This window comes from Heliangelus exortis, chromosome 18, assembly GCF_036169615.1.
Source record: "Heliangelus exortis chromosome 18, bHelExo1.hap1, whole genome shotgun sequence".
Classification (NCBI taxonomy): Eukaryota; Metazoa; Chordata; class Aves; order Apodiformes; family Trochilidae; genus Heliangelus; species Heliangelus exortis.
In genome coordinates this window covers 6,147,368-6,172,737 of record NC_092439.1, presented here as the reverse complement: position 1 = coordinate 6,172,737, position 25,370 = coordinate 6,147,368, and the positions used below count along the sequence as shown (strand labels likewise).

Genomic DNA, 25,370 nt, shown 5'->3' with positions numbered 1-25,370 from the left:
ATTCTTTTGAAAGCAAATCCAAACCTGATAAAAACATAAACATACAAATGCACATAAACCCTGCTGCAGGGATATGCATTCCATCCTTAATTTGACTTTTTTATCTGCAAAATGGTAGAAAAGGGCAGCTCCGTATTTGCGGTGTAATTTGGGAAATGTAGTTCCATAGTTCAAAAACCAAAATGGAGGAAAAGGTTCTCTTTCTAGGACTTCCATGAAGGCTTTAGACAGGTAGGCTGGCCTTGCTGCTCTTTAAACTAAGTCTATGAAAAAGCTTTAACAGTAAAGTCAAATCTGTCTGCCAGACAGATGTCTGCCACATTTTTATTTTAAAAAAAGGCAATTAATATTGTATTGTATAAGCCTCCACTCTTCCTCCTCCTTTTTCAACAGTCTTACATCTTTATTTCACACTTTCACACACAAATTACTGTTTCATATTATCTGCATTATTAATTTACTCATTTACCAAGAAGGAACGAAGATTTCTTCTCTGTAAAATGTTTAACCTAAGAACCAAGAGAGTATGTATTAGACTTATGCATTAGCTTTTTGAAAGCTAGATAGAAAATGATGTCATTTAGAACAATTAAAAATGTTTTGAAAACTGTTCACATATTGGAACACATCTACAAAAAAATAATTTAGCATAGCTGTATTACAGGTACAGGGAAGAGCAGATTTTCCAATTTAACAGCTTTATTTACTTAATTTACAGTTTTTAGGAATGCCACTTAAAGCTTTTCAAAAAAGCCTTGCAGCTTTTCACCATAATCACTAATTGCTTACAAACCTCAAATAACATGTCACCCTCAGCCTCACCACTGAGTTTTGTCCACCCTCTGTTCTTTTTGGATAGCATTTGCTTTGAATTCTTCCCTTGCATTTATTGAGTGCTCTCTGGTCCTTCTCTGTATTGTTTGCCTTACTGCTTCTAAACAGGGCTATTTTTATGACCCAAGTCTTGGCTTAGATTATCAACTGCTGCACTACAAATGATGCTAATATGCTGACAGCCCTCTTAATCAGAATGTGGTATTAATAATTGGACTGAAAAAAAAATCTCCAACTGATGTACTAGTATAGAAAACCTGCTGTTCATTACTTTAAGGGGACTGTTGGCAAATACTGTGTATATTAAGAACTTATGTATGTCAGCTATAATTATTCACAGTATCCCTCCACAGCAACAATTTTGTATCCAGCTTGCACCCCAACAAGGAGCATGTTTGAGAGACTTTGATGAAGTGACTGACAGGACTGAACCCCAAATTTAGCAAGCAGTAAACTCCGTAAAATGAATGCAAATTACACACCAATACCATGTAATGGAGAAGTACTGCAGGACTCCAGAATGCTGTCTGTTTAAAAAGATAGTATACAATCACTTGATACTTAATCAAAGTAATTATTTAACCAAATTTTATAGCGGGTTTTTTTTTTTATGATGGTGCATAGGGTAGTGATTATTAACATTTTAATGAGGCTTAAGTATATGGTGCCTAACAAAGCAAAGATTAGTTTATTCTTCAAATGAGTGTTTATAGTTTAGGTTGTTTCTGGTAATTCACATACAGTGATCTTGCTATTATGCCTTGCTATTGAACATTACAGCCAAAAGCAGCAGAATACAGATAGTCTGCATGGTGGTAGCTAATTAGAAGACCACTGGCCAAGAAACCTATCTCTGCTTTTCAATGTAGCCTACAAGAGGTCTGGCTTCTCTTTTATGAAAAATCTTTTACTGCCTCGAGAATGGAAGCTTATGTGGCTTTACCTTAAGCTGGATTTTGGAGAAGCAGAGGTAACAGTGCCTTTGAATACTAAGATAAAGTTTTAGTAACATGCAAATCTAATTTGGAAGTAATGGCTTTTGGCAGAAGAGAGAACTTATACCAAGTTTGTTTATTCTCAGCAAAACATAAATGTTAATTCCGTAGTTTATCTGTGAAGCTTATGCAGCAGTTTTTAACCCATACAGACATAAAAATACTTAAATGTTTGTCCCTTTTCCTTCCTGCCACCACATCAACCACATCTGAGACACAAGTTCATTCCATAAAAAGGCCACTGAAATCCAAGTTGCTGCAAATTCAATAAAAGCCTAGGGAGAGTCCCACATTGACAGAACTCATCCTGTCCTAGATAGGATTCCTGTGCATTCCCTGGACTTAGCTCTGTGTCAAAAATAGACCTGTAGTGTATCTTCAAAAGAGCTAGTTAGCCCCATTTATCCCCCATCCATCAGATCAAATCTATGTAGGCCAAACCAAGCAGGGCAAAGGGAAATAGCTGCTAATTGGAATAGCCAGTTTGAACAAACAAGTCACAGTCAACTTCTGTCATAACTTTAAAAAGACTTGGGAATTACTACACACAGTGGCATGTCTTTGTTTCACACAGAAGGCTTGTTCCACCTCCTTTCCAACCAGGAGTATTTTTTCTCACATCCCCCCCCTGCATGCAGACCAGATAAAACATAATTTTCATTCTAACTCTAGCACTGAGATTGTTGTGATGAATTTCAAACTAAATTTTCGAAACTGTACTTAAAACAAATTTCATTGCTTTCACTGAAAGTCAAGTGGCAATAGGTGTGATTTGAGTTGCCTGAAATGGGTGGATGGCCTAAGAAACTTCCCTCTCTGGGCCTTTGCTTAGATCAGCTTAGATTTGCAATGTGGGATATTCCTGTTCTCTGTTACCTGTTTGCCTTTGAGTCCAAAGAAAGACTTGAAACCCAGCCTGTAGCCAGCATGGGCCCTCTGGAGATGCTTGAATTCTGTAGCTTTGCTTCTAACCAAGATCACAAACACCCTTCTGTTGTTGGTTTGTAGCTATAAAATAGCTCCCTGGCCAGTACATCTATAGAGACAGAAAAGTACCTCTATGTATTTCTGTAAATCATCAAATGTTCCTCATGCTCTTCCCTAACTCCACGTGTCAACAAGACGTGTTTGCACATGATCCACAGACCCTGAGGTCCTGAGACTCATCCTTCTGCCTTCCCCAGGGTCTGGGCACAATCCAGCTGATGGCAACTTAGCAAGGGCCTGACAGAGGCAAATCTGGGGAGTTTCTAGCAGTACATGGTCCCAGTCTAGTAATAAACTGATGCTAAGTCTTGCTATGCCCATCTTGAACTGCCTCTTTTGTCACTGTCTTTGGTGCTGGGGACGTGTCATGGAGTTTGAAATACTGAGCCTTGGCACTGTGCTGCCTCTTTTAAACTCAGAAAATTAATTTCTTGTTCTACACAGAAAACAGCAAAGGCTCCTTTTGTGCTGTGGTTGTTCCACAAACTCAGTTAAAGAGTAAGCTGCTGTTCCTGGAAGGTGATTTTGTACCTTCCTTAAGATCAAATTCTAAGGAAAACTGAGCAAGATAAATATCATACTAACAGATGTTTTGGGAACAAGGTAGTACATCATCTTTCTCTGTCTAGGTTGCTTCATCTTGAGCAGGAGCTGTGAGATTTTTATGGGATTAGAGCCACAGAAGGGCATTCATTCCTCAGCATCATCTCTTTCCCTTCTTCCTGCTGTTCCCCTTGTGCCATCTTTGAATGAATGTGTAGTGAAGACACACAGGCAGTCAAAGGAGACAAAGGACAAGGTGTAAAAGAATGTCCTTGATTACCTATTACTTTTTTTGGCATCCAGGACCAGCCTACATGTAATTAGTGAGTGTTCAGAGGAAGGTACTCCTGGGAGTGTTCAGTAGTAGGAAAAGCTATATAGGTAATTTCTGGAGAGAAAGTGTTTTTCCTACTGGTGAGCATCCTTCTCTGACACTGTGCTTGCATTGGTCATGATCTGTGCTCTTTACCAAACAGCACTCCCCTTTGCAGAGGAGTTGAGAGCCCCTGATGGTGGCAGGCACTCCACCCCTTTATACCTATAAAAACCTAAGGAATTTTCTTCCAAGGTTTGGTGTTTGCAGCTCAAATGCCCACCCTGAAAAATACAAACATACACCTCACAGAACTACTTTCACTGGGAGGTAATGTATGTGGTATTCTTTCTTCTAGAGGGATCACAGATTATATACTTTGTCTTATAAGAAGTTTACAAGCTACAAAGCTTTGAATTTAAAAGATATTTTCTAGGAATGTATTTATTTCCAAGACTGAAAAAGTAATGTAATTCGTGAGACTCTCCATAGCAAAGGATACTGTGTATAAATTAATGTTGTCTCCAGTCACTATGGAATGATTCCTACTGGAAATACAGCATTTATTATTCTAGTACAAGAAACAGACAAGCAAGGACCAGTCATATACCCTGTCTACCAAAGAGCTATGAAATTACTTTCTGAAATTAGTACAATAATAAAGAAGAATGCTTAGCTTTGAGTCACAGTAAAAATCTTCTGTAACTGTATTTTATTTTACAGATATGGCCTCTGAATGACTTTGGATTTCTACGTGCAAGCCCCAATGGCCACAGATTTCTTGATTAAAAAATTTAAGTGACTGTTGCCAGCTTTCATAGTATTTTCTATTAAAATCGATGGAACTATTTTTGTTTAGAATAAACACAAGTAATACTTGACAAAGATGTCTCTGAGATTACATCTAACTTGAAGGTGGGAATGATATCTTGCTGTCATCAACAATATCTGCCTCTTACTCTGTTTCTTCTGGTGATTCCTAGTGAGTATCTGGATTTATTGGAAAGTTCTGGGGCTTTTTTGGGTAGCACGGACTGTTAACAAGGGATGAAAAATGCACAATGCACTGTTATATTGTCACACACCCAGAGCCACACACAGGCAATGCCTACATTAGCAAGTAGTGTGGGATGCTAGGATTGGAACTGAAAACAGCAACAGTGGGGTTCTGGATCTGCTGATCACTTCCTTTTGTTTTGTTGGGGTTTCCTTAAACTGGCTCTGGTTTGGCCCAGTGGACCCAGGAGGGGTCAGAGCACAGCTTCCTGGGTAGTTCTTACCTAAGGAATGAAGACTGCATTTGTTTAGATGTGTTCAGGTGGGGAGAGTGAATTCAAAAAGTGCTGCTGCTCTAAGCTGAACAGTTCCTGTAGCTCCACTGTTGCAGGCAGAGGCACCAGAGCTGCTGCTTAGCACAGAGACAACCAGCCTGTTGGATCCACCTGCCTCTAACACCTCTTTCTGAGGCTCAAGTCCCTGTGAGGCTTTTTAATGAAGTTAAATATCGAGCATAGAAATAGAAAATGTTCCTGTTTCCCAATAACACACCTTCAGTATCTTCAAAGCATTCTCACATGTATGCCTCTTGATTAAATTTTGTCATTTGAGATGTTAAAAGGATTTAACCTAAGAGGTAGGGCCCAAGGTAGAGTTGATATAGACTGAGATTGAAAGAAGCTACTCTGATGTTTGCTGGGAAAGAAATGTCATTTAGATCAGGAGATATATTCCAGTTATACAGAACTTAGTGTTCTGTTTTGAAGGTTTTTAATAAGTAACTCTTTATCTGCAGAAGGATAAAAAAAATCAAGCCTCATGTGTGCTGAGCTGCTTGCAAACAGGCACATTTCTTTCTTAGCCCTGGCTGAAATTCTTGTAGTGCCTCTCTTTTCTTCAAGATTCATTTCTTTAGCAGATGCCCTGTTTGTCCAAATCTTTTTAACATTTTGTAACTCTTAATGTGCTTGATTGAAACAATCATTGAAGGATCTCAATAACAAGAGAACATGTGTCACAACAAACCAAAGAAACGTCTTTGGTTTCACTCTTGAAGACAGTGTAATTTCCACCACATCGACATGAGAGAGTGTAACATTGTTCATCTGCCAAAAAAGAAGACAAAAAAGCCTTTAGTGCTTGAGAAAAATCAAGAATTTATTTTGGATTTTCTTCACAAAGCTACTTTGAATAACAGATGACCTCCCACTGCTGGATTGTAAATGTCCCTATCTGTGCTACCATTACTTGCCCAAATATACTCTGAGCATGTTTCAGTGGCTGTGAGACATTCTTACACTAAGCAGCCAGGGTCAGTGTAATCTCTTTAAAAAAGCAAATACTAAAAAGGTGAACACTAGTGAAACAGACAGATATTTAAAGATGTAAGTGAGGGGTGTTAATTCATACATTTTGACAAATGCAAGGGTTCCAAAACAGACAGCTGATTCAGGAAACAAAAATGAAAAAAAAAAAAAGGAAACTAGGCAGATTTTCCCCCACAGCTTAAAAAAAAATATTAAAACATCATCAATTTGTTCAAAAAGCTGGAGTAATATAAAGTTGGGAAGTAACACACTATCAGATCAAAGAAATGAAGAAATACAAGATAAGTACCACAGAAAGTTTCCATTTGGGTATTCACTGAGTACAGAATAACGAAATCTGAGGAAAATATTTTTTTAAAAGAAGAAATGATGATAACATAATGGTATAAGATGCAGAAAAAACAGAACATTTGCAGTGACAATGAAAGGCACTGGGAAGAAGTAGTAAGGCATTCATACCTTCATTCCAGGACATATCCTCAAGATAAACTTGTGCATGTAGAGGCCATTCTTTTGTCAGATTATCTTCTATAAACAAAACATGACAAATGTTCAGCCCTGGTAACACACAAGTCCTTATTTTTTCCTGATCAATAGTTTTATATACCTGGCACTCAACCTGGATTCCATTAGACAGTGGTACCTAGACCACATTAAGAGTTAAAAATGTAGTTCTCCAAGATTTTTGTTTTCATATTCTGTATAAGCTGGAAGATGTCCTGCTGTGGGCAGGAGAAGTCAGTGGTGAAGATGCATTATTGAAATTAAGACACTATTGAAACTGGTAGTTCTGTGCATTCCAAAAAATTATGGTCAAATTTTTCTATTGATTCTACAATTCCAAAATTTCCACAAGCTGAAATTGTCAATGTCTGCTTACCTGTACTTGTCACAAAATCAGAATTGTTGAGGTCAGAAGGGCCCTCCCAAGATCACCTAATCAAACCCTCCTACACAAAAGGGTCAGCTACAGCAGATTGCCCAGGACCGTGCCCAGTCAGATTTAAGTATTGCCACAGATGGGAGACCCCACAATTGCTCTTAGGCAACCCATTCTCCTTTAGAAAGAAGCCAGATTAGCAACAAGTAAGTATTTGGGCTATGTGTGAGAAAAACACCATGATTCCTGCAAAAAAGATATTCCTAGCAAGGCACAGAACATTTTTAGGAAAAGACTATTCCAAGTGTACTTTTATGATAAAGACTCTCTCATCACAGAAAGGTCAGTTCTGGCCTGCACCTGTGAGATCTTTGCCATTTGATCCTCCAGATTCTACCAGCATTGAATACAGCACGAAATTAAAAATGTAGAGGACAACTGAAATTATCAAATACAAATTGGTTTTTTACACTTTATCAGCACGTTCTTACTTGATGTACAAAGTTCACAGCAAGTTTTTTAATGACAATATAAGATTTTGTCAACACAGTTACAAGTGAAGCCATAAAAAGTGATATATAAAAAAAGGAAATCCCAGCTCCCCAAGTGCTGCATTTTACAGAACCAGTTAGTTTTCTATGCTGCATTTATTTGCTTCTCTGCTTCAAGCAGGAAAAACTTACTTTCCAGAGGTGAACAAAGCTTTTTTCTTAAATGCACTACCCAACCTAATGTACTTTAAGACAGCAGAAACAGATTTAGGCACTTATTTAGAAACAGAGGCACAGCCCAGTCTGAGCTTGGGCAGAACTACAACCCCAAGTTTTCACAGAGTGTGCTAGTGGCTTAGATTTCTTGTGCTCTTCCTTATTTCATCTGCATCATTATTATCATTACTACAAACATGACTCCCTTGGAGACGTAAACTGGTGTCTGATTTTCACTCCTTTGTCAGAGGGAAGGTTATTTAGGACTGTTATTGTTACCAGTACTGAGTTAGGTGGTTGACTTACTCATATGTGATGTCTGCTCAAGCTGTAGAACTCTGTGCACCAAGCTGCACTTTCTCAAACACGTTTGTGAACAGATAGGGAAAATTGTGAGCACCTGATCTTCTACCATAACTTGAAAACCAAATTTTAAGTCACGAGAAATACTGCCTGCCTGTCTTTGCCATCCATTGGATTTGTCTGAAAACAAGAGGTGAAAGGATTCTGCAGCTCTATTGTCTCAACTGCAGGATCTGAGAAAACACTGGCAGGCTCATCAGAGAGGTTTTATGAGCCTGCAACTCAAAGAGATTAAAAGGAAAAATCTACTGAGATTCTTTCAGGCTACAGAACAACATTAAATAACTATTAGCAGCTCGGTTCAGTAAAGCTTTGCTAGAGCCCTTGCTGGGTCATTCAGAAATCGTAAAAGAGGAAAGGCATTTAGGTTTCACTTGAGGATACAATAAATATTTCTTGGGCTATTTAAGGCTGAGTTTTATGGAAAGGGTCGCAAGCAGTAAATGGAAATTTAACCCTTTTCACAGTTTATGATAATAGTAAAAATTGTCGTAATATTTAAAAGGTTTTTTTAGGTCTTTGTTAGTCATACATTCTTAGCATTGATTTTGGGGATTTTTTAAAAATCAAACATAATTAAAAATGTTTGCCATGTAATGGCAATCAACTACTGTTCATAGTATCTACTCAGCATCAAAGTCATTACAGTACCCAAAACCTGGATGTTTTCACAAGTTATTTCTAAGAGGTTGTTCAGTTTTTAAGGAACTACTCAATTAGTTCCTCAATTAGCATTATTTGAAATAATAATGCTTACTTTAATTTGAAATTATAAAAAAAGCCACATGTTAAGAATTTTCAGAACAAAAAGCTATGTTGGTTACAACAATACAAAAATACAAAATAATACTGCTTCACTTGGAGCCAATGCAGATTAGAATGAACTCCAGAGATCTGTGGTAAAAGACTGGTTCTCCAGCAGTAGCTAAGGGTCCACAGTCATAAAATCCATGGGTAGAGAAAGAAACCACACCTCTGTCACCTAAAGAGTGTAGCCTGGTACACTGAAAAGCCTGAAGTAACAGCCCTGTTAAAAGCCTTAATTTGGTATAAAAGCATGTTTTCTAAGAAGGAATTTTCTCAATAAAGAACAACTAAAATGTGCATTATTTTTTTGATTTCTTATAATAAGGTGGTTAAGGTGTTCAGGAGCCATTTCTGCTAGCTAGGAAAAGCATTTGTTTTAGGCTTTTGTCTTGCTTCTCCTACCAATTCTCATAGTGGGTTTGTAAAGTTATTCTTCTGGCATCCTGTTTACCAAATCATGTGAAGTATCATGATGGCTAATTCAGAATCATCACTTTATTGCTGGAGCAGGAGGGAATGCTGGATGAATGGGAAAGTGCCCATGTCCAGAACAGTCTTTTCAGTTTACTGTACCAGGAGAGGAAGGAGGAAGGAGCATGGGGAGAAAGAAATACCTTCTATGTAGCTTGGTTTGTAATTTTCCTAATTTATGACCAGAGCAACTCTGGAATCTCCATCCTTAGGGATACTAAAAACCAGGCTGGAGAAGGTCTCAGCAACCCATCTATGTCAACTCATAGTCAATCACTCTTAGCCCATCCATCAAGCCTCTAACTCACTCTGCAGAGCCTCCCTGCCCTCAGGCACATCAACACTTCCACCCAGCTCACTGTCACCTGCAAATTTACCCAGGGCACACACTCCATCCCCTCATCTGGATCACTCATAAAGATATTAAACAGCAGCAGCCCCAGCACTGAGCCCTGGGGAACCACTCGTGATCAGCACCCAACTGGATCCAACTCCACTGACCACAACTTCTTGGGCCCAGCCATCCAACCAGTTTTTAACTCAGCAAAGCATATGCTCATCCAAGCCATGAGCAGCCAGTTTCTCTAGGAGAATACTGTGGGAAACACTATTAAATGCCTTACAAAAGACAAGACAGACAGTATCTACAGCCTTTCCCTTATCCAATAAGCAGGTCACCCTGCCATAAAAGGATATCAGGTTTGTCAAACAGTACTTTCATAAATCCATGCTGACTGGACCTGATCACCTGCTTATCATATGTGCTGTGTTACAGTGTTTTAACAGTTTGAGGTTTGTCCTTTCCTCTTTAATACTATGGCCTGAAAGCAGAAAAAATTAGATCATTATGACACATTCAGAGAAAAATAGTAGTAAGGCAAAAAAGCACATTCACTTCTTATTCTCCACGACTCAAACAAAAAGAAAATTAAAACCACAGAGCCCCACAGAATTTCAGCTTCCTCAGTTTTCTGCAGTCACTCAATTTCTGAGCCAAGTAATTCAAATGTAGTTAGTGTAACACATGAAGGTACATACAAATAAACAGTCAGTGAAATAGGAAGAAGACTACAGTGCAGAGGACTTCCTGCTGCCTGGCAGCCACACACACACTGGCATCCTTCAGATTCTGCTTCCTAGGCTTTGCAGTCTTACTAACTTGCTGTATTATCTCTCTCATCACTATTCCCCTTAGCTGCTGTCTCAATTCCTTTGTTTCTGTGAGCTTTTACAGCAGTGTCTACGAATTTGTCTAGAATCGTGACTTCAGAAGCAGCTTGACAGGCATTCAAAGAACTAGAATTTATTTCACCATCACTTTGCTGCCAGGGAACATGCTGTAAGGAATGCAGCAACACAGCACATGTGTTACACATGCCTTAGTTTTGAACACCAGGTACTCTGCAAATGGCACCCTCTCTATTAAAATGTATCTTATCCCGTTACCATACAATTATTGTATGATCCCTGTGTAAATAAATGTATAATTTGTTTTCATCATTTACTAAGTCTTTTTTACAGGATCTTGAGATGGCTTTTCAAAGAATGTCAAAACTAGTTTATAGTAATGTCCTTAAATTCCATGGGAAAACAAAGCAGCTTATTAAATCTTGATGTAGTGCTCAGCTTCGCTGGATTAACCTGACCCAAGCAAAACAGAACTTCATTGTCTGTATTTAAGCTTTAGGTAAAACTCATGGGATACACAACAGACTTTTAGCTTGATTTGAAATATTTTTTTTCCTGTACATGTACAATTTGAGAAAATGGAAGACACAGCTGATACTACAATGCTAAGGGTACAACAGGATGAAAGCACTGTGTAGCAGTGCCAGTGCTACACAGTGCTTTCAGTGGCACCACAGTCAGGCATTTAAAAAATACGTTTGACATGAAAAATTTATTTGAACTTTATCTTAATACTGTTAACGTAGCAAATTAGCACAAGATCCAATTTCAATTTCACTCTTTTAAAATATTTATTCAACAGTTCTGTTTTTACCCATCCGCCCTGTCTTCCAAAACCCACGTGAAGTCTGAAATACAAGATTATTTAACTAGAAAACTCATACTGGCTATATACAATTATATATCACTCTTTATATCCTGCAGTGATGCATATCTTCCAGAATGACTAAGCCTTTGTCTCTCCAAGTTCTGGTATCCGCAGCAGCAGGGGAGTTAAAAATCAGCACAAGAGAGAAAGGTCTGATGGTGTGCCAATGTACAATGGAAGAGAATTCAATAACAAGCTGCAGAGACAGTGGGCTTTTATCAGACACATTCAGAAGTGGTGGTGGCTACACGTCAATGCTGGACCAGAGTGTGTTACTGCAGAGTGCCACTGAGTGTTTTCCCCACAGGCAATGCACTATTATTGACTCCCCCCATTAACATGTACGGTGGATATACATTTATTGAAGGTTCTAATGGAAGGCTGAGGGACTCCTATCCTGAGGCCAGAGCAGAAAGACAGCCTATCACTTCATGTAATGGTAGTCCATGTGTGACAGACCTGACCTACATTTCCCCCCTTTCTTTCTCACAACAGCCTGTCACTGTTTTAAGAAGCTATTTTCCGAGAGGTATAAAAAGAAACGCATGCTAGAGCTGCCTAGTTAATGTGTTATATTGGAATATTATTTATAAACCTGCTTTAAAAAGACTGGTTTAGACTACAGAGGAATTATGAAAGCTACCATAACGTACACAACCATAAGCATGTGTGTTAATGATTCTGAAGTATTTGAACAGGAGGTATAAATGGATTAATACCTGCATCCAAGATACTGCAATAAAATGCAGTATAGGAGTTAAAATTAGGAAGGCTTAATCAAGCTGCCTCAATAAAATATAAAGGGTTAAGGTCTGTAATTAGTATAAATTTCATATTCACTCCAATTATTAGGAATAACTCCCCCTAATGTTTTGTTGGAAGCAATTCAATGTTTTCACTAGCTAATTTACGTCTAGCAAAAGCTCTAAATAATGAATCCACATTTGAAAGTAGGACAGGAGCAAAAGAAACATTTGGTTCAGCAACAAACAGCATTTTAAAATACCATCTAACTACCACTCCCAGACCCTGCTTATTTAAAGAGCTGCTGCCACTACAGCACTCCTTGGCAGGAACCTACCATGCTGCTGCAGGTCATACTCTTTTTTTGTCTCTTCGTTCCCTAGAATTTTCCACGCTTGATCAATTTCGATGAACCTCTGCACGCGCTCCTCCACTTCTCCTGCTGGCACATCTGCCTGCTGTTTGTCTGGATGATACTGCCAATCAAAAAAAAAAAAAAAAAAAAAAAAAAAAAATTAAAAAATAGTTGAGGGGAGTGGAAGCAAGGAGGGTGGAAGAGGAGCAATCAATAATGCATTTGATATTCAGTTAAAAGGACAGGGAAAAGGAGAAGGTTTGAGCAAAGGTGCCAAAGGAAGGGAGACGACGATGCTGGGCACAGGAGAAAACTGCCAATTTAATTACACCACTGAAATGGCAACAAAACCACCAGTGGCACAAATGTCACATGTGCACTGACGGCATTTTCTGGATAATTTGCTGATGGGATCGTTGGTCTTATGGACAATTTACCTAGAGACTACACAAACAGCAATAGGTACATGCAGAGGACCACAGCACTGGCACAAGAGGAGGTGCTAGCAGCTCGGGTAATACTACACAGAGCTGATTTAAACAATACCTCCACTGCTTAGTTAGGGCTACTATGGATAAATCAAATGCTGTATTAAAAATACCTAGCTTTTGTTTTTATTATTTAAATGGTATATAGAACATACACGATGATCAAAGAGAATTTATAATACATGTAATTCTACTTTTGAAAATATGCCTCAACATCTTGAATTTCTTTCAGTTCAGTGAATCCATAGCCCTTCCAAATATTTAAAGTCATGGATCACTGGCTGCAAAATTGTGTCATTTTAGTTAAGAAATGGTTATTCAAGGACATGGCTGCAAGTAATCCCATGCTGAATATGAAATAACAATTAAAATGGTAGCATGTTTTGTTTACCATTTGTACTGCAGGTTCTGAACAGAACTTTTGGACTTCTTTATGGTTCAAATGTCTACTGAGAAGGAATCCTCAAAGCTCCAATTTCCTGTAGCTTTAACTCATCTCAGTAATATCTTTTTTGATATTTTAAATTGCTCAATATAAGTGATGGACCAACAGGAAACAGCATTTAAGATGAGAGACATGTAATATAATCACTCCTATCACCTGTTAACTGTGTTACTAATGTAGATACCCCTACTCTAAAGTTTAAATTGTGGCATTTATACTAACATCAGAAGAAGGTTAAGGATGTATTCCCAATCCAGTTTTCCTTTCTTTATACCTCTACCAAAGTAATTTGCTAATCTAATTCCATTCCTTAAGACAGTCTGGAATTTGTATCACTTTAGAGTATATGATGCTTTGTACTTGGTGTGAATATTAAAAAATAAACTGATTGATAATGGAAATAGATTAATTCACCTTCTAACTATAACAATCTTGCATATACATACTTGGTGCTCCAATGTTTCTTTTACATGTCATTGTCATAGAATTATCTCAATAACCACACCAACAGACCTTATGAACTCCCATACCACAAGATGAGCAAATGAAGCAACACAGAGATGACACAGCAAGGTCCCTGTCCTTCCAACACTTGTATAAGTTGCTTGACTTTATGCAATAAATGCAATAGGGTTGATTGATTTCAATCAAATCCAAATTAGCAAGCAGAAAACTTCTGGTTAATTTAATGTACATTTCTTATTGGTGCTCATGAATTCATTTTTCTAAAGGAGTTTACAGCACCCAGGGAGAATCAACTTAATGTGACTCTCTGAGAGTCTCTGGGTGAAGAATACAGGCATAGGATTCACACTAAATGTGTCATCTCTTGCTAGCCTGTGGAATACATAATAACTAAACTACTTGATGTAGTCAAACTTATAAAACAAAGTTATAAGTGCTATCAATTACTACTACAGCATAGTCGTTTCTAAAGAACCATATTTCTTAAAGATTTTTACCTCTGAAATTATCAACAGCCTCATGGAATCACCTTGTTAAAGTAAATTGGCAAGTTTAGCCAAGTTTTGAATTCCTGTTTTATTTCAATAGGGGATGTGTGCCTATATTTGTATTGCTTTATATTTGTATAAGGGATATATTTAAAGGTAGTGATGTGCCTTAAGTTCCTGAGTGAACCAAGTACTTGTGCTTTTGTAGGAACTACATCTAATGACTAAATCTAACCTGTAAATCAGAGTCACTGACAGATTAAGAACATCTGAAAATAACCTAATATCTCTTAGGATCCTTTTCCTTTTCTCCATGTCAGGCATCTAGTTGTAGCTCTGAGAGCTTTATAGTCTGACAGTATTTGCTTCTATCTTTGAGAAACAAGATTTCCAACAAAGTACAGATTATGCTTTGTTTTGTCTTGGTAAAAGTTACAGGAAACTATGGTGTCCACAATCCACACCACAACACCCATACCTCCTGGAATTTGTAAAAAAAATCTGTATTTATATATTAAAAAAAAAAAAAAGAAGAACAGCTGTAGTGAAAGGCACTTAGTAATGGTCAGGGAAAAGGAATTCAAGCCAAACTTTACAAGTAGACCACTGCTCCATGTCTGGTGAAGCTGCCATTCCTGAGAAATGACAAAACTGAATTAAAATTGCAAACAGAAGTGGCAGAAGTCATGAAACTGCAGAGGGTCAGTTGGATTAACATTGCAAAAGTGAAAGTCCCCATGGATAAGCATCAGATACAGTGTAAGGTAACAGTAATACACATTGATGACACCCACTTTCAATGGTAGGAAAGTCAGAGAAATGGCAGCAAGTGGACATGAGTTGGATATTGTGCTGTTCAGAAGGGAGAAAGAATGATGGGGGGAAATGCTGGAAGCAGCTGGGTAAGAGAAATCCAAGCCATTATTTTCAAATATCATTGCCAGACTGATGGCTGGGAATCCAAGAGAATGAGACTTTGACCCCTAACTGGAATTGCACATATTAATACCAAACATTTAAAAATAACATTATCAGTATTTGAGGAGTTCTGTCTATTGATTATTGTAGCAAAAGCTCAATACAGAAGAGGCAACATATTCAAATTTCAAAACAGAATTGTCTCCCAGTAAATATATGACCATTTATTTGGTTACTCAGTCTAAACTACTATTTTGTTTTACATTATAATGTGGAATAATTAAAATTCTTTTAAAGACAAAATAGGCATAAACAAGCAGAACAGAAAGCCTAACACACAGTCCTGCTCTATACAAAGCTCAGCAACACACAAGTTGCACTAACAAAAAATGCACAAAACATCACCAGTATGTCCCTCCTAACATAATCAAACTGCATCACTTTAACAAAACAACAAGAACAAAATACAGGACTTAACATGAACATAAGAATAATCAATATTGGAAACGATGTTTAAAAACATTTCTCATGCTTTACACAACATTTATACATTATCCACTGTAATTATTATCTACAGGTTAAGCTAATGAGGTCGGGACAAAAACTGTCAAGTGTTCTCATCTGACAGAAGTATTCATAAGTCGATGCAAATTTGTCTGTAGACTACAGAGCTCATCATAACACTTCACATCGTATTAAAAGGAAGCTGCAAGACAGTCAACATTAAGAAGAAAAATATTAGCCAGCTATTTTCTATTAAATTTCCAATTGTAGTCTGCGTTCATCACGTTTACCCTTCTTTTAAGAAAAAAAAAAAAAAAAATAAAAATCTGAGTAAATTTAATGCCAGGCTGGTTTTAGGAGGAAAGTCCTTTGCCTCTGCTTACAATATATGTAGTAAATACCAGTTTTTATTGAGACTTGCCAATAAATCTCACCCTCTGACACAGAGTGTCTGTTCATACTCAGTTTTTGGCTGCTCTGCCACAAATGCCAACAAAGGGACCAATTAATGAAAACTTTCTTGATACATTCCCAGTGGATGAATGGCCGCCTTGCAGAAGGTACCTTGACAACATTCATCTCACACAAGCCAAATGGTTGCTCTGTGGTAGCAATTAAGACACCACCAGCCTTGGCTAGATTTAAACCAACAACCAAATCTGTGTAGATCTGACCAAATGCTCATAGAAATCTGGAGAAATTAACTGCTAACAAGGGCTGGATTGGGTCATATAATTGCATCCATCTCTCTAGTTATCTACGCACCACGTAGACACATTTTTATTAAGCAAGAAATAACAATTCTTAAAACAAGATTCCTTAATCTGGCCATATAAAGATGATATAATTAAGCTCTAAATATCTAACAATAACAAAAAAAATCTATAAATATCTAAGAAATTAACTCTTCTACATCACTTCAAGAATCAAAATAATACAACAGGCTGATTTCCCTAGATTTGCACTTTTTTTTCCCCCCTGTCTTCACACAAAGCCAGTGTTCAATCTTTGTGTTGCCACAGCTTTATAATCAAGTTTGGACAACTAAGTGCAGTGCAGCATCCCTCCTCCTAAAATTGTGTTTGGATATAGAAAAGAGTTGTGTTGCTTTGATCCAGAAGTGCCTATTGAGAATGCTTCACACCACAGCCTGTGAACACCAGAGAGCAGTGGGACAGTGGAAAAACCTTGCTTCAGTTGCAAAGCTCATCCAGAATCCAGGTTTCTGACAAAGGGTCCCTTTCCTGAAGTCCCTGTCCTCAGGCAATTTGAAGTCTGACTGGTCAAGGCCCCAGACCTCATCATCATTATGAAAAGAACCCAAGCATCCTGCTTCAACTGGTGTCAGGGCTCAATAAATGTATGTTTACAACTCTCCAAGATATTAAAGTTGTGTATCTGAAATACTGTAGCTAGTTTAACATGGTATAGGAGAGCAGGTTCTCCTCATGACCCCACACCCCAGCAAAACTGCACATTTCCAGTTCAATACTATGGCATTCTAAGGCTTGTAACAATATTTTAAATCAAATTATACTGCATGTGTTTCAAGTTCCAGATCAGTTTATAAAGCACCAAAATACAAAGTTGATCAGTCTTCCTGATGGACACAGAACAAAAAAAGGAACCATATGATGCTACTGTAACACCCCAGGAGCTATACAATTACATTAAAAGTTCACACTTTTGCTAACATTATATATATTGTCCCACTGAATACTTTAAGCTACCAATCCCTATCAGCATGTAATAAAATTAACATGTATTTGGTATTACCTATACCATGTCTATGAGAGCTATATTTGAGCAATTGAGCTCATCTCCAAATTATCCATCTCCAAATTATCATTTACTCTGGTTATGGGAAGCATGAGATACAGATCAGAATCTGTGCAAACTACCTGCTTTGCTTTGGGGTTGAATTCTTTCCTGCAGAATCCAATCTGTGATGGCTTAAAATCAGATCACAGACAGAATTATAAAATTGTTTCTTTAACTGGAATTTGATTTTTTTTTTTTTTTTACAACTAAATTTAAGAAAAGCACTTTCCAGCCACCTGTGCTGGTCAAGAAAAAAGGTGACAAACATGCACTTGGCCCCCACCCTGTGGCACTCACTGAAAGGTCACAGGAAGAAGCCATTTTCCAACTATACCAGCTGAAGTAATTAAATTAGGGCAGTAACCACAAGTATTTTACAAAAATTTAAATGATGTATTTAAAAAAACATTGGTGGTTTAATTCAGTAAACAAGGCTTAAATTGTTTAAACTGTTTTAAACATGTAAACATTAAACTTTTCTCCTACCTTGGGAGTAAGAGGAACTTCTGAGTGAACAGTATGAATTAATCACCAATATATTTATACAAATGAATGGAAAAAAATCCTGATTGTCAGTAGCCAAGTAATTCCAGCAATACTAACTTGCCAGAGTCAAAGTGCTCTTCAATTAAAAATTACCTAATTTTCAACTGAAAAACTATGACAAACTAATAAAAACACACTTAGGCTGGAACATGCTCTTAACTTAATTTGCTTGCCGTTTTATCACATGAACCATCAGGAAATCTTCCTGTCCTGGTATTTCACAGAATCCCAGAACGGTAAGAGCTTGGAAGGGACCTCTCAGGGTCATCAAGTTCAATCCCCCTGCCAGAGCAGGATCCCCTAGAGCTGGTTTGAGATTATTTCTTTCTTACTTCTTCAAAAAGCAGAAAGAGAAACAAAATTTTGTTTTATAAAAACTATTTAATTTCCATAATTTTTAGATCATCTTTTACATAGAATACAAAAGACACCATGGTTTTTAAGAGCAGGACTTACACAAAATGCAGGCTTGATACTTTGATACACAATTTCTTCTATTAATGAATCAGTATCCTCACCTTTCCCCAAGCTAACAGTGCAAAGGGGAGATTTTCAGCAATGAAAGAATGTGGTTATTTTCTTTTCTAGCTTTTCCACAGGCTTTCTCTGCATACAAAGGTCTTGTGTAGGAACTACCCTGAAGCAACATCACACTCCGGGCTCTGTGGCCTACCATGGTTCATCAGGTACTAATTAGATAGCATGTACTGTCAACACTTTCTTGCTGCTCTTCTATTAATTGATCATCCTGCCCAATTAATACAATGCCACACCAGTTCCAAACTCCTTGAGACCCTTACCTGTGAGAAACAAGGATGAAAGGGAAAAAAAAACAAACCCTCCAGAAGGCTCACAAGGTAACCCCTCTTGTCCAAGATCTGAAGTGGCAATAACACCACTATACTGAAAGGTTAATTAAGTTCCTACCAACATCCTCCTGAGCTTAAGTTGAGTCTGGTTTTCTTAGATTAAAAACCAAACACAGGTATAAAAACACACTTCACATCTAACAGGCTACCTTACATTTAGAAATGGTAAAGGCTGAAAAACTCAATGCAGCCATAAACAACACATTTCTCACCAGAATATTTGCAGTTAATATTATCACTGAGATCCAGTGGATCAGAAAACGTGTCATGTAGTGCAGACACTACAGTCTGCTGATCCCACCCATGTATCCAAGAGGCCAAACAATGGCCCTTACAGTCACATCATGGGAACAACCACCAACCAGCATTTTATAAAAACTATACAGAAATAAAATACGGGGGGTTCTCCCGTTTACTACACTGCGCTAAAGACTGCAAGATAAAAAAAAAAAAACAAAACAGACGACAAAGCAGCTGCTAAATACAACACACTACTGCCACCTAATGCTTCCCACAAGGTTACATCAAACCCAGCTCATTGTTTCTCAGCACTTCACCAACACAGCCACAAAGAGACCAGAGCGAAAAGTTCATCATTGTCTTCAAGTATCCGTTTCGTATTTCCTCCCCTGCAAATGGAACTGATGGGATAATATCCTTTCTTCTAAAGAAAGGATTTAACAGGCACGTTATTGCTCAGTGGGCTAAATATGGAACTCGTATTTCATCTGCAATAATATGAGGAATGTGCTAAGTTCACTTCACTAGGATACCTTCACTAGATCAGGTTCCACACTTGCTCACATTTTAGTAACCTATCACCTGTTCAGTAACTGAAAAACTCCAGGGCAAGTATTTGGAAAGGGAAAAAGGGAAGGGGAAAAAAAAAAAAAAAAAGGGTGGTGGTGGGGGGTGGTCTTATCTCAAACCAGCACAAATCAAAATTACTTTGAAGATGCTTTTCATATTACATTTATTTTGCAACAAAGCACTCTCTCTGAAATGTGAAACTTGTTTATTTCCAGGTAAAGAATTATTTCAGGTCTTAGACCTGCCTTCCTAGCCCACAATCAATCTCTTCAGCATGTTCACTCAATTGGCAGAAGTTTAGCAGGGAACATGGAAGTAGCCTGCTTTTTCCACTATCAAAAAGGAGGAACAGAAAGTGAAGAGTTCCTTGTGACACTCAATCTTTTCATACATATTTAAACCCCTCCAAAGGATGCCTAGCCAAAGACAGCTGGACAAAAGAGCAAGGAATTTACCTTCTTGACTCATTGCTTCAATCCATCTCTTCTTCCTTTTTTCCCCCTAAACACAATTTTTAAGCTTTTTAACAACCTTGTTCTTCTCCTACCTGCTCTTCTTATTTGCTTTGACACCTATTCCAGCCTCTGTTGTCCATCTCCAAAATGATTCCTATTTACAGGAAGTGTTCCTCATTAGAGGAAAAATAAGCAAGACACTTTGATTTGCTTCTAATCTCTTACACCTTATCTATTCTTTGACTTTCTTCTAGCATTGCTCAGGGATCCACTAGCTGGTCAAACCTGTGTCCATTCTTTTCCCTTTTTCCTCCTTAGTTTGCCACAAACAGAAATTGCTACCCAAGCATCAATCTGAGCTTGCTGCACAGTCTTTGACTGCTTGCATGCTTTGCACACATTATTAATCTTTCCTATACCTTCAGGCCAGAGATAACCACTGCTCTACACAACACCCAGCACAGCAGACCTCCAACTTGACACACATAAAAACCATCAGGACTGAAGTATCTCAGATTATATTATTGCTGCTAAAACTGTTACTATAATGAAATATTTACTGTGACTCAAGGTATTTGCAGCAAAGCATCACCCAGACAGCAACTAAGAGGAAAAAGGAACTTTTCCATATCATTTTAGTTATTCGTTATCCAATGAACAATTTTTTTAATAAAAACCACTCATAGACAACCTAGCTTGCTATTTTTAAAATAGCCAGAATGAAAAAAAAAATAATTAGAATTAAATGTAAACAGCAATATGCAACAGTTATGCAGATTACACAACTGGCATTCACCAGTAGCTGCACAGTAAAACCACAGGATGATCCTATCAATCCAAAGCTGCAAATTCTTGAAAAATTACAGGAGTCCTCTAAAGTAGAATTAAAAAAATAAAAAATAAAAAAAATCACGGAATAAATTACCCTGTCAAACTTATTAATTTGCACATATATTGCTAAAGTCATCTTGCTTACACAATGTTGAAACATCTTCAATATTCTCTCTGAAGAAAAATTTCACAGCATCTTATTTCACATTTAAATCACATAGGTTGATAAAATTAATTTCCAATCACAGTTTTGAATGATTCTATTATTCACTGGAAAAATCTTAATCTTTTGTTAAGCTGGGCATGAAAATGGGATGAAAATCATCTGATAAATCTGAAAACAGATCCCCTTTTTGGTGTCTCCTGCCAAAATCCCCATCTTCTGCATGCTAGTTTTATATATTTAACCACAGCAGCAGCAGCACTGCAACTATAATTCTGACTGGACTTTTATACAAATAAATTTCAACTTCTATGGAAACCCAAGTAGCATCAAATTGAAAGTCCAATGACTGCAGAGCTGGTTTTACACTAAGAAGGAAAATTATTCTCTGCAGTAAATTATTAAAGTCTAAAGATTACATCTGGTATGACCAGAATCCTTTTCTAATCCAATTGCTTTATTGTGATATTGTAGTATCATGGTCCTACTACTTTGACCTTACACTCTCTTATCAGTCTTAACTACTGACACTTTGCTCCAAGTAGCACTCCATGAATCTGGTACTTAAAGACACTTCAGCTTCCTCTGCAAAAACAAGTAATTGCAGATTCTTGTTCAAAAGAATTTAAGAACTCTCTGAAGATGAGAAAGATAATTTATTGCTTTGGAAAGGGATATGGACCACCTTCTGCAGCAGCAATAACCACAGAAACCAAAGTATCAAACTCTTAATCCCTCTTTAGAAATATCTTCAGAGTCAGCACACAGAGAAGTTTTGATTTAGTTTTAAAGTTAAGGTATTTACAAAATTGCCAGGGTCACAAGTCTCATCTTCAGCTGCTATTGATTGCTACAATGATACATTATCAAGATGACCCAGGTATTAGACTCACATAAGTACACAAGAATTTAAAAGAAATAAATTAAAGTTCCATTTAGTCACAATGAATTTTATAAATATGAACTTTAACATAAATACTTAGAGGGCAAGGAAAAAAACCCACCTCACTAATTAAAAAATTTCACTACTTTTAGGCTAAGTCTGTGCTATTGTCTGTATCAAATTAATAGTGTTCTTAAAGAGAGAACTGATATTATCTGTAGTAAAATAATTCACTTCAACACGTGCTGAATGAAAAATAAAAGTACAGCAGAGCAAAATATAGCAAAACAGTAAGTGTATTCACTCAAGTAGGGTGCATAGGCAGAGTTTTATTTGTTACATGTTATTAATGTTTTCCATCATCAACATGTTAGAATACATAAAAACAAGTTATATTTAAAAATTAATCAGCTTTACATTAAGCTGCAGTTAAGAAATCATTGTTACAGACCTATAATTCAATGATTTTTAATTGTGTACTACTTTGTATTATTAAGGTCAACAATGAGATTTAACTACAAACACAGCTATCTTTTGGATGACATATGGCAAGATCTCCAACTCTTTTTAGCTTTGGAAATTTACATCTGCCTGTTCATTCAAGATGCTAAGCATACATGTGTTGACAAACAGAAAATAGCAGATGGCAAAAAGCAAATGCTCAACATGAAGCACTGGGGATCGTTTGAAGAAGGCTTGGACTCATATTTTTATTTAAACAGCAGAACTGTTTTTAAAAATAAATTCCACCATGTTTGATGCTAACATCTGTGAAAAAAAATATTCAAAATTAGAGCTTGAATGTAATATTAATTGCCATTGGTATCCAAGAGGCAAGTTGCTTTGTAAACTTTTGGATGTTAAGATAATTATGACAGTGCAATTCTTCAAAAGGTTAATTTCTGCTGCTACACATAAGGCAGAAAACTTTCTGTACTGACCATAAAATTTGCCACAAAACCTTTTAATAGGTGCTCATCTGCTATCCCAGCTTCTGAACTGGAATTACTCCAATAACTATCACAGTACATGAAAACACCTGCACACAGACCTTTTGTCTGCCCACACCAATACTACTACTATTTTCTACCCCTACTGTCTCCAACAAAACCTTTAGAAAACCAATAAAAGCACTTGGTCAGTTTGGATTTCCAAATCAGAGAGAGTATTTTTTGTGTTAACGTGCCAAGGCAGAGCACAGGAGAAATTAAGAGAATTCACAGAACATCAAATCTTCACACATGACCAAAAACGTGACCCAACAAAAGGCACTGGAAACTTTAAAATAAAATTTACACTAAGTTATTTACCTCCCATACATTTTCAATTCCATTACTGCAGACTATGAGGAAGAACTCACTTTTGCTCTTTGCATTTGGTCTTTACATATTCAAGGTTGCATTGAGCACAATGTAACTGCACAGATGATAATAAACACCACAAGTATCAATCAGCAAGTTTCATGACTATGTGCTACAAACAATGATCTTTTTTTACTTGTGTGCCTGATTACCCAGCACCTGATGAACAAATACTGTTTGGTTCACCTCATTCAGGGATGTTCAGCAAAACTGGGAGACAGACCTGTGTTTTAGAACCAAACCACAAGAGTCCCTCCTTGTAAAATATAATGACAACTCACAAACTCCAGATGTTTTTCCAAACTTAAATCAGCATCAGTGAACTGACACTCTGGACACAGAGTCATTAATCATATTTATACAAAAACATGTAAAAGCAAACCCAGCAATTATTTTAGTGGTTTATAAATTCTATTTTTACACATCTTAAATAACAAAACCCATACTTACTAATAAAGCAAGTTTTTGGTACTTCCGTTTCAGTTCTGCTGGACTGTCTGATGGCTCTGCACCCAGGATTTTGTACAAGTCCTTCTGTGTAATCCTTTCAGAGGCCATAGCTTTGAAAATATCATCACTGTGTAAGGAAATTAAAAAACCACAATTACTGTTTGAAAGAGAAACAGTTAAGCAAAAATGAGCTTCTTAAAAATGTACACTTTTTGAATCAATACTGTATTAACCACATGAAAAAAACCTAAGTACATATGAGTGCAACATGTTGTCAATCCAGGAATGAGACACATGCAAGAAGAGGAAAACATTTTGGCTTGGGTTTTGCCCCATGACATTTCTGGTATGGACCCTGCCTGGTAAGAAGGGTTCACTTTTTAAAAATCGACTCAGAGAAGCATCTAAAAACACACTAACAAAAATAAAATAAAAAAAAAAAAATCAACAGAAGCATATAAAGTTACCACAGATCCCCAGGTACAACCTAACCTGGGTGCTTTTAATTTTTGGCTATTATCAAATTAATGACAAAAATGAAAAAGACGAGAGGATAAAATGTCAGGAAGAGCACAGGAGCTTCAAGGCCCTCCTCAGGTACTGAAATTCCAAGGCCGCAGAAGCTGATTTACCAGGAATTTTCTGATGAGCAATAACCCTGTTTGCCAGCAGGTTAGAGCCCGCCAGGTTTCATTCATCGTTTTATTGCCCAAAGGATGAAATGGGATTTTTTTTTTTTTTTCCACTCCAGCAAAACAACCGCTTTCTGGTGACCACCGACATCCTTCAGACTCAATCCTTTTCCCCCAGAAGAAAAGCACATTTTTTGTAAAACTATCTCCAGCCGTGTTTCCCCACGCTCTCCCCGTGGGAAGCGTCACGCAGCCGGCCTGCCCGCCCCCCACTTCCACACCTCCTTCTCTGTCCCTGGGGAACCCACGCGGGGTTCTACCCACACGCAAAGCCTCACCCGGGGCTGCGCTCTCCCGACGCAGCCCAGGTCCAGGCGGTGGCTGCGGCTCGGCGGACCCAGCCCACAGCAACGGACCCGCTGAGACCGACACGGGACGCGGGACACGGGACGCGGGACCACAGGACGCGGGACCACAGGACGCGGGACACGGGGCCGGGAGGGCGGGACGTGGGACACGGGACGCGGGGCCGGGACGCACGGATCGCGGCAGCGAGAACGCGAGGACCCCGCCTCTCCGCGCCCGTTAACACCAACAGACGGCGGCGTGAGACCCCCGCACCCAAAACCCCCACGGATCCTGCGAGCAAACACCCAGCCAGCACCCACCTGCCCCGCACCGCCGGTCCCCGAGGGACGAGGTGTGTCCCCTGGATAAGTCCGTCCGGCAGGAAACCGAACCCCTGCGTAGTGCTCTGTAGCGGCGGAGAGCCACGCGTCTGGCTCATCGGGCCACCTCTCCTGTTTCCGCCCGGGCAGTAATAGCGCTGGCACCGGTAGGAAGAGGAACTGCGGCAGCGGCC

General features: G+C 38.1%; 2 protein-coding genes and 1 long non-coding RNA gene across 8 annotated transcripts in view; 2 read left to right on the top strand and 1 right to left on the bottom strand.

The window, feature by feature from the left end:
- The window catches only part of IMMP1L (inner mitochondrial membrane peptidase subunit 1), a 35,480-nt gene extending 21,605 nt beyond the window's left edge, over positions 1–13,875 (top strand). For 3 of the 5 annotated variants that reach the window (XM_071761872.1, XM_071761871.1, XM_071761870.1), the window contains exon 6: positions 4,396–4,557. In XM_071761872.1, the coding sequence (XP_071617973.1) occupies positions 4,396–4,461 (66 nt within the window). In that variant the 3' untranslated portion in view covers positions 4,462–4,557. Of the gene's footprint in view, positions 1–3,835; positions 4,558–13,797 lie in introns of those variants that run through there. The other 2 variants (XM_071761873.1, XM_071761874.1) reach the window with 2 other exon arrangements.
- On the bottom strand, positions 4,099–23,996 carry DNAJC24 (DnaJ heat shock protein family (Hsp40) member C24). Of its 2 annotated transcripts, none has more exons than XM_071761876.1 (4): positions 23,877–23,996; positions 12,362–12,500; positions 6,456–6,554; positions 4,099–5,774 (listed from the first exon to the last, which is right to left on the bottom strand). In XM_071761876.1, the coding sequence occupies exons 1-4, from the start codon at positions 23,982–23,984 to the stop codon at positions 5,650–5,652; spliced, it is 471 nt and encodes a 156-aa protein (XP_071617977.1). In that variant the 5' UTR covers positions 23,985–23,996; the 3' UTR covers positions 4,099–5,649. The 2 variants fall into 2 exon arrangements, with proteins under 2 accessions (XP_071617977.1, XP_071617978.1); XM_071761877.1 differs by having other exon boundaries at positions 6,456–6,524.
- LOC139804724 (uncharacterized) lies at positions 14,840–16,130 on the top strand. Its single transcript, XR_011729511.1, has 2 exons — positions 14,840–14,966; positions 15,072–16,130. It is a non-coding gene; the product is annotated as an uncharacterized lncRNA (long non-coding RNA).
- Positions 23,997–25,370: the final 1,374 nt, after the last annotated feature.

Coding starts and splice junctions, on each gene's coding strand:
- DNAJC24 (XM_071761876.1), bottom strand. CDS start 23,984: ATGGCCTCTGAAAGGATTACACAGAAGGACTTGTACAAAATCCTGGGT. Junction 12,501..23,876: donor ACCAAAAACTTGCTTTATTA/GTAAGTATGGGT, acceptor TTTGATTGGCAG/TATCATCCAGACAAACAGCA. Junction 6,555..12,361: donor GTATGACCTGCAGCAGCATG/GTAGGTTCCTGC, acceptor GTGTGTTACCAG/GGCTGAACATTTGTCATGTT.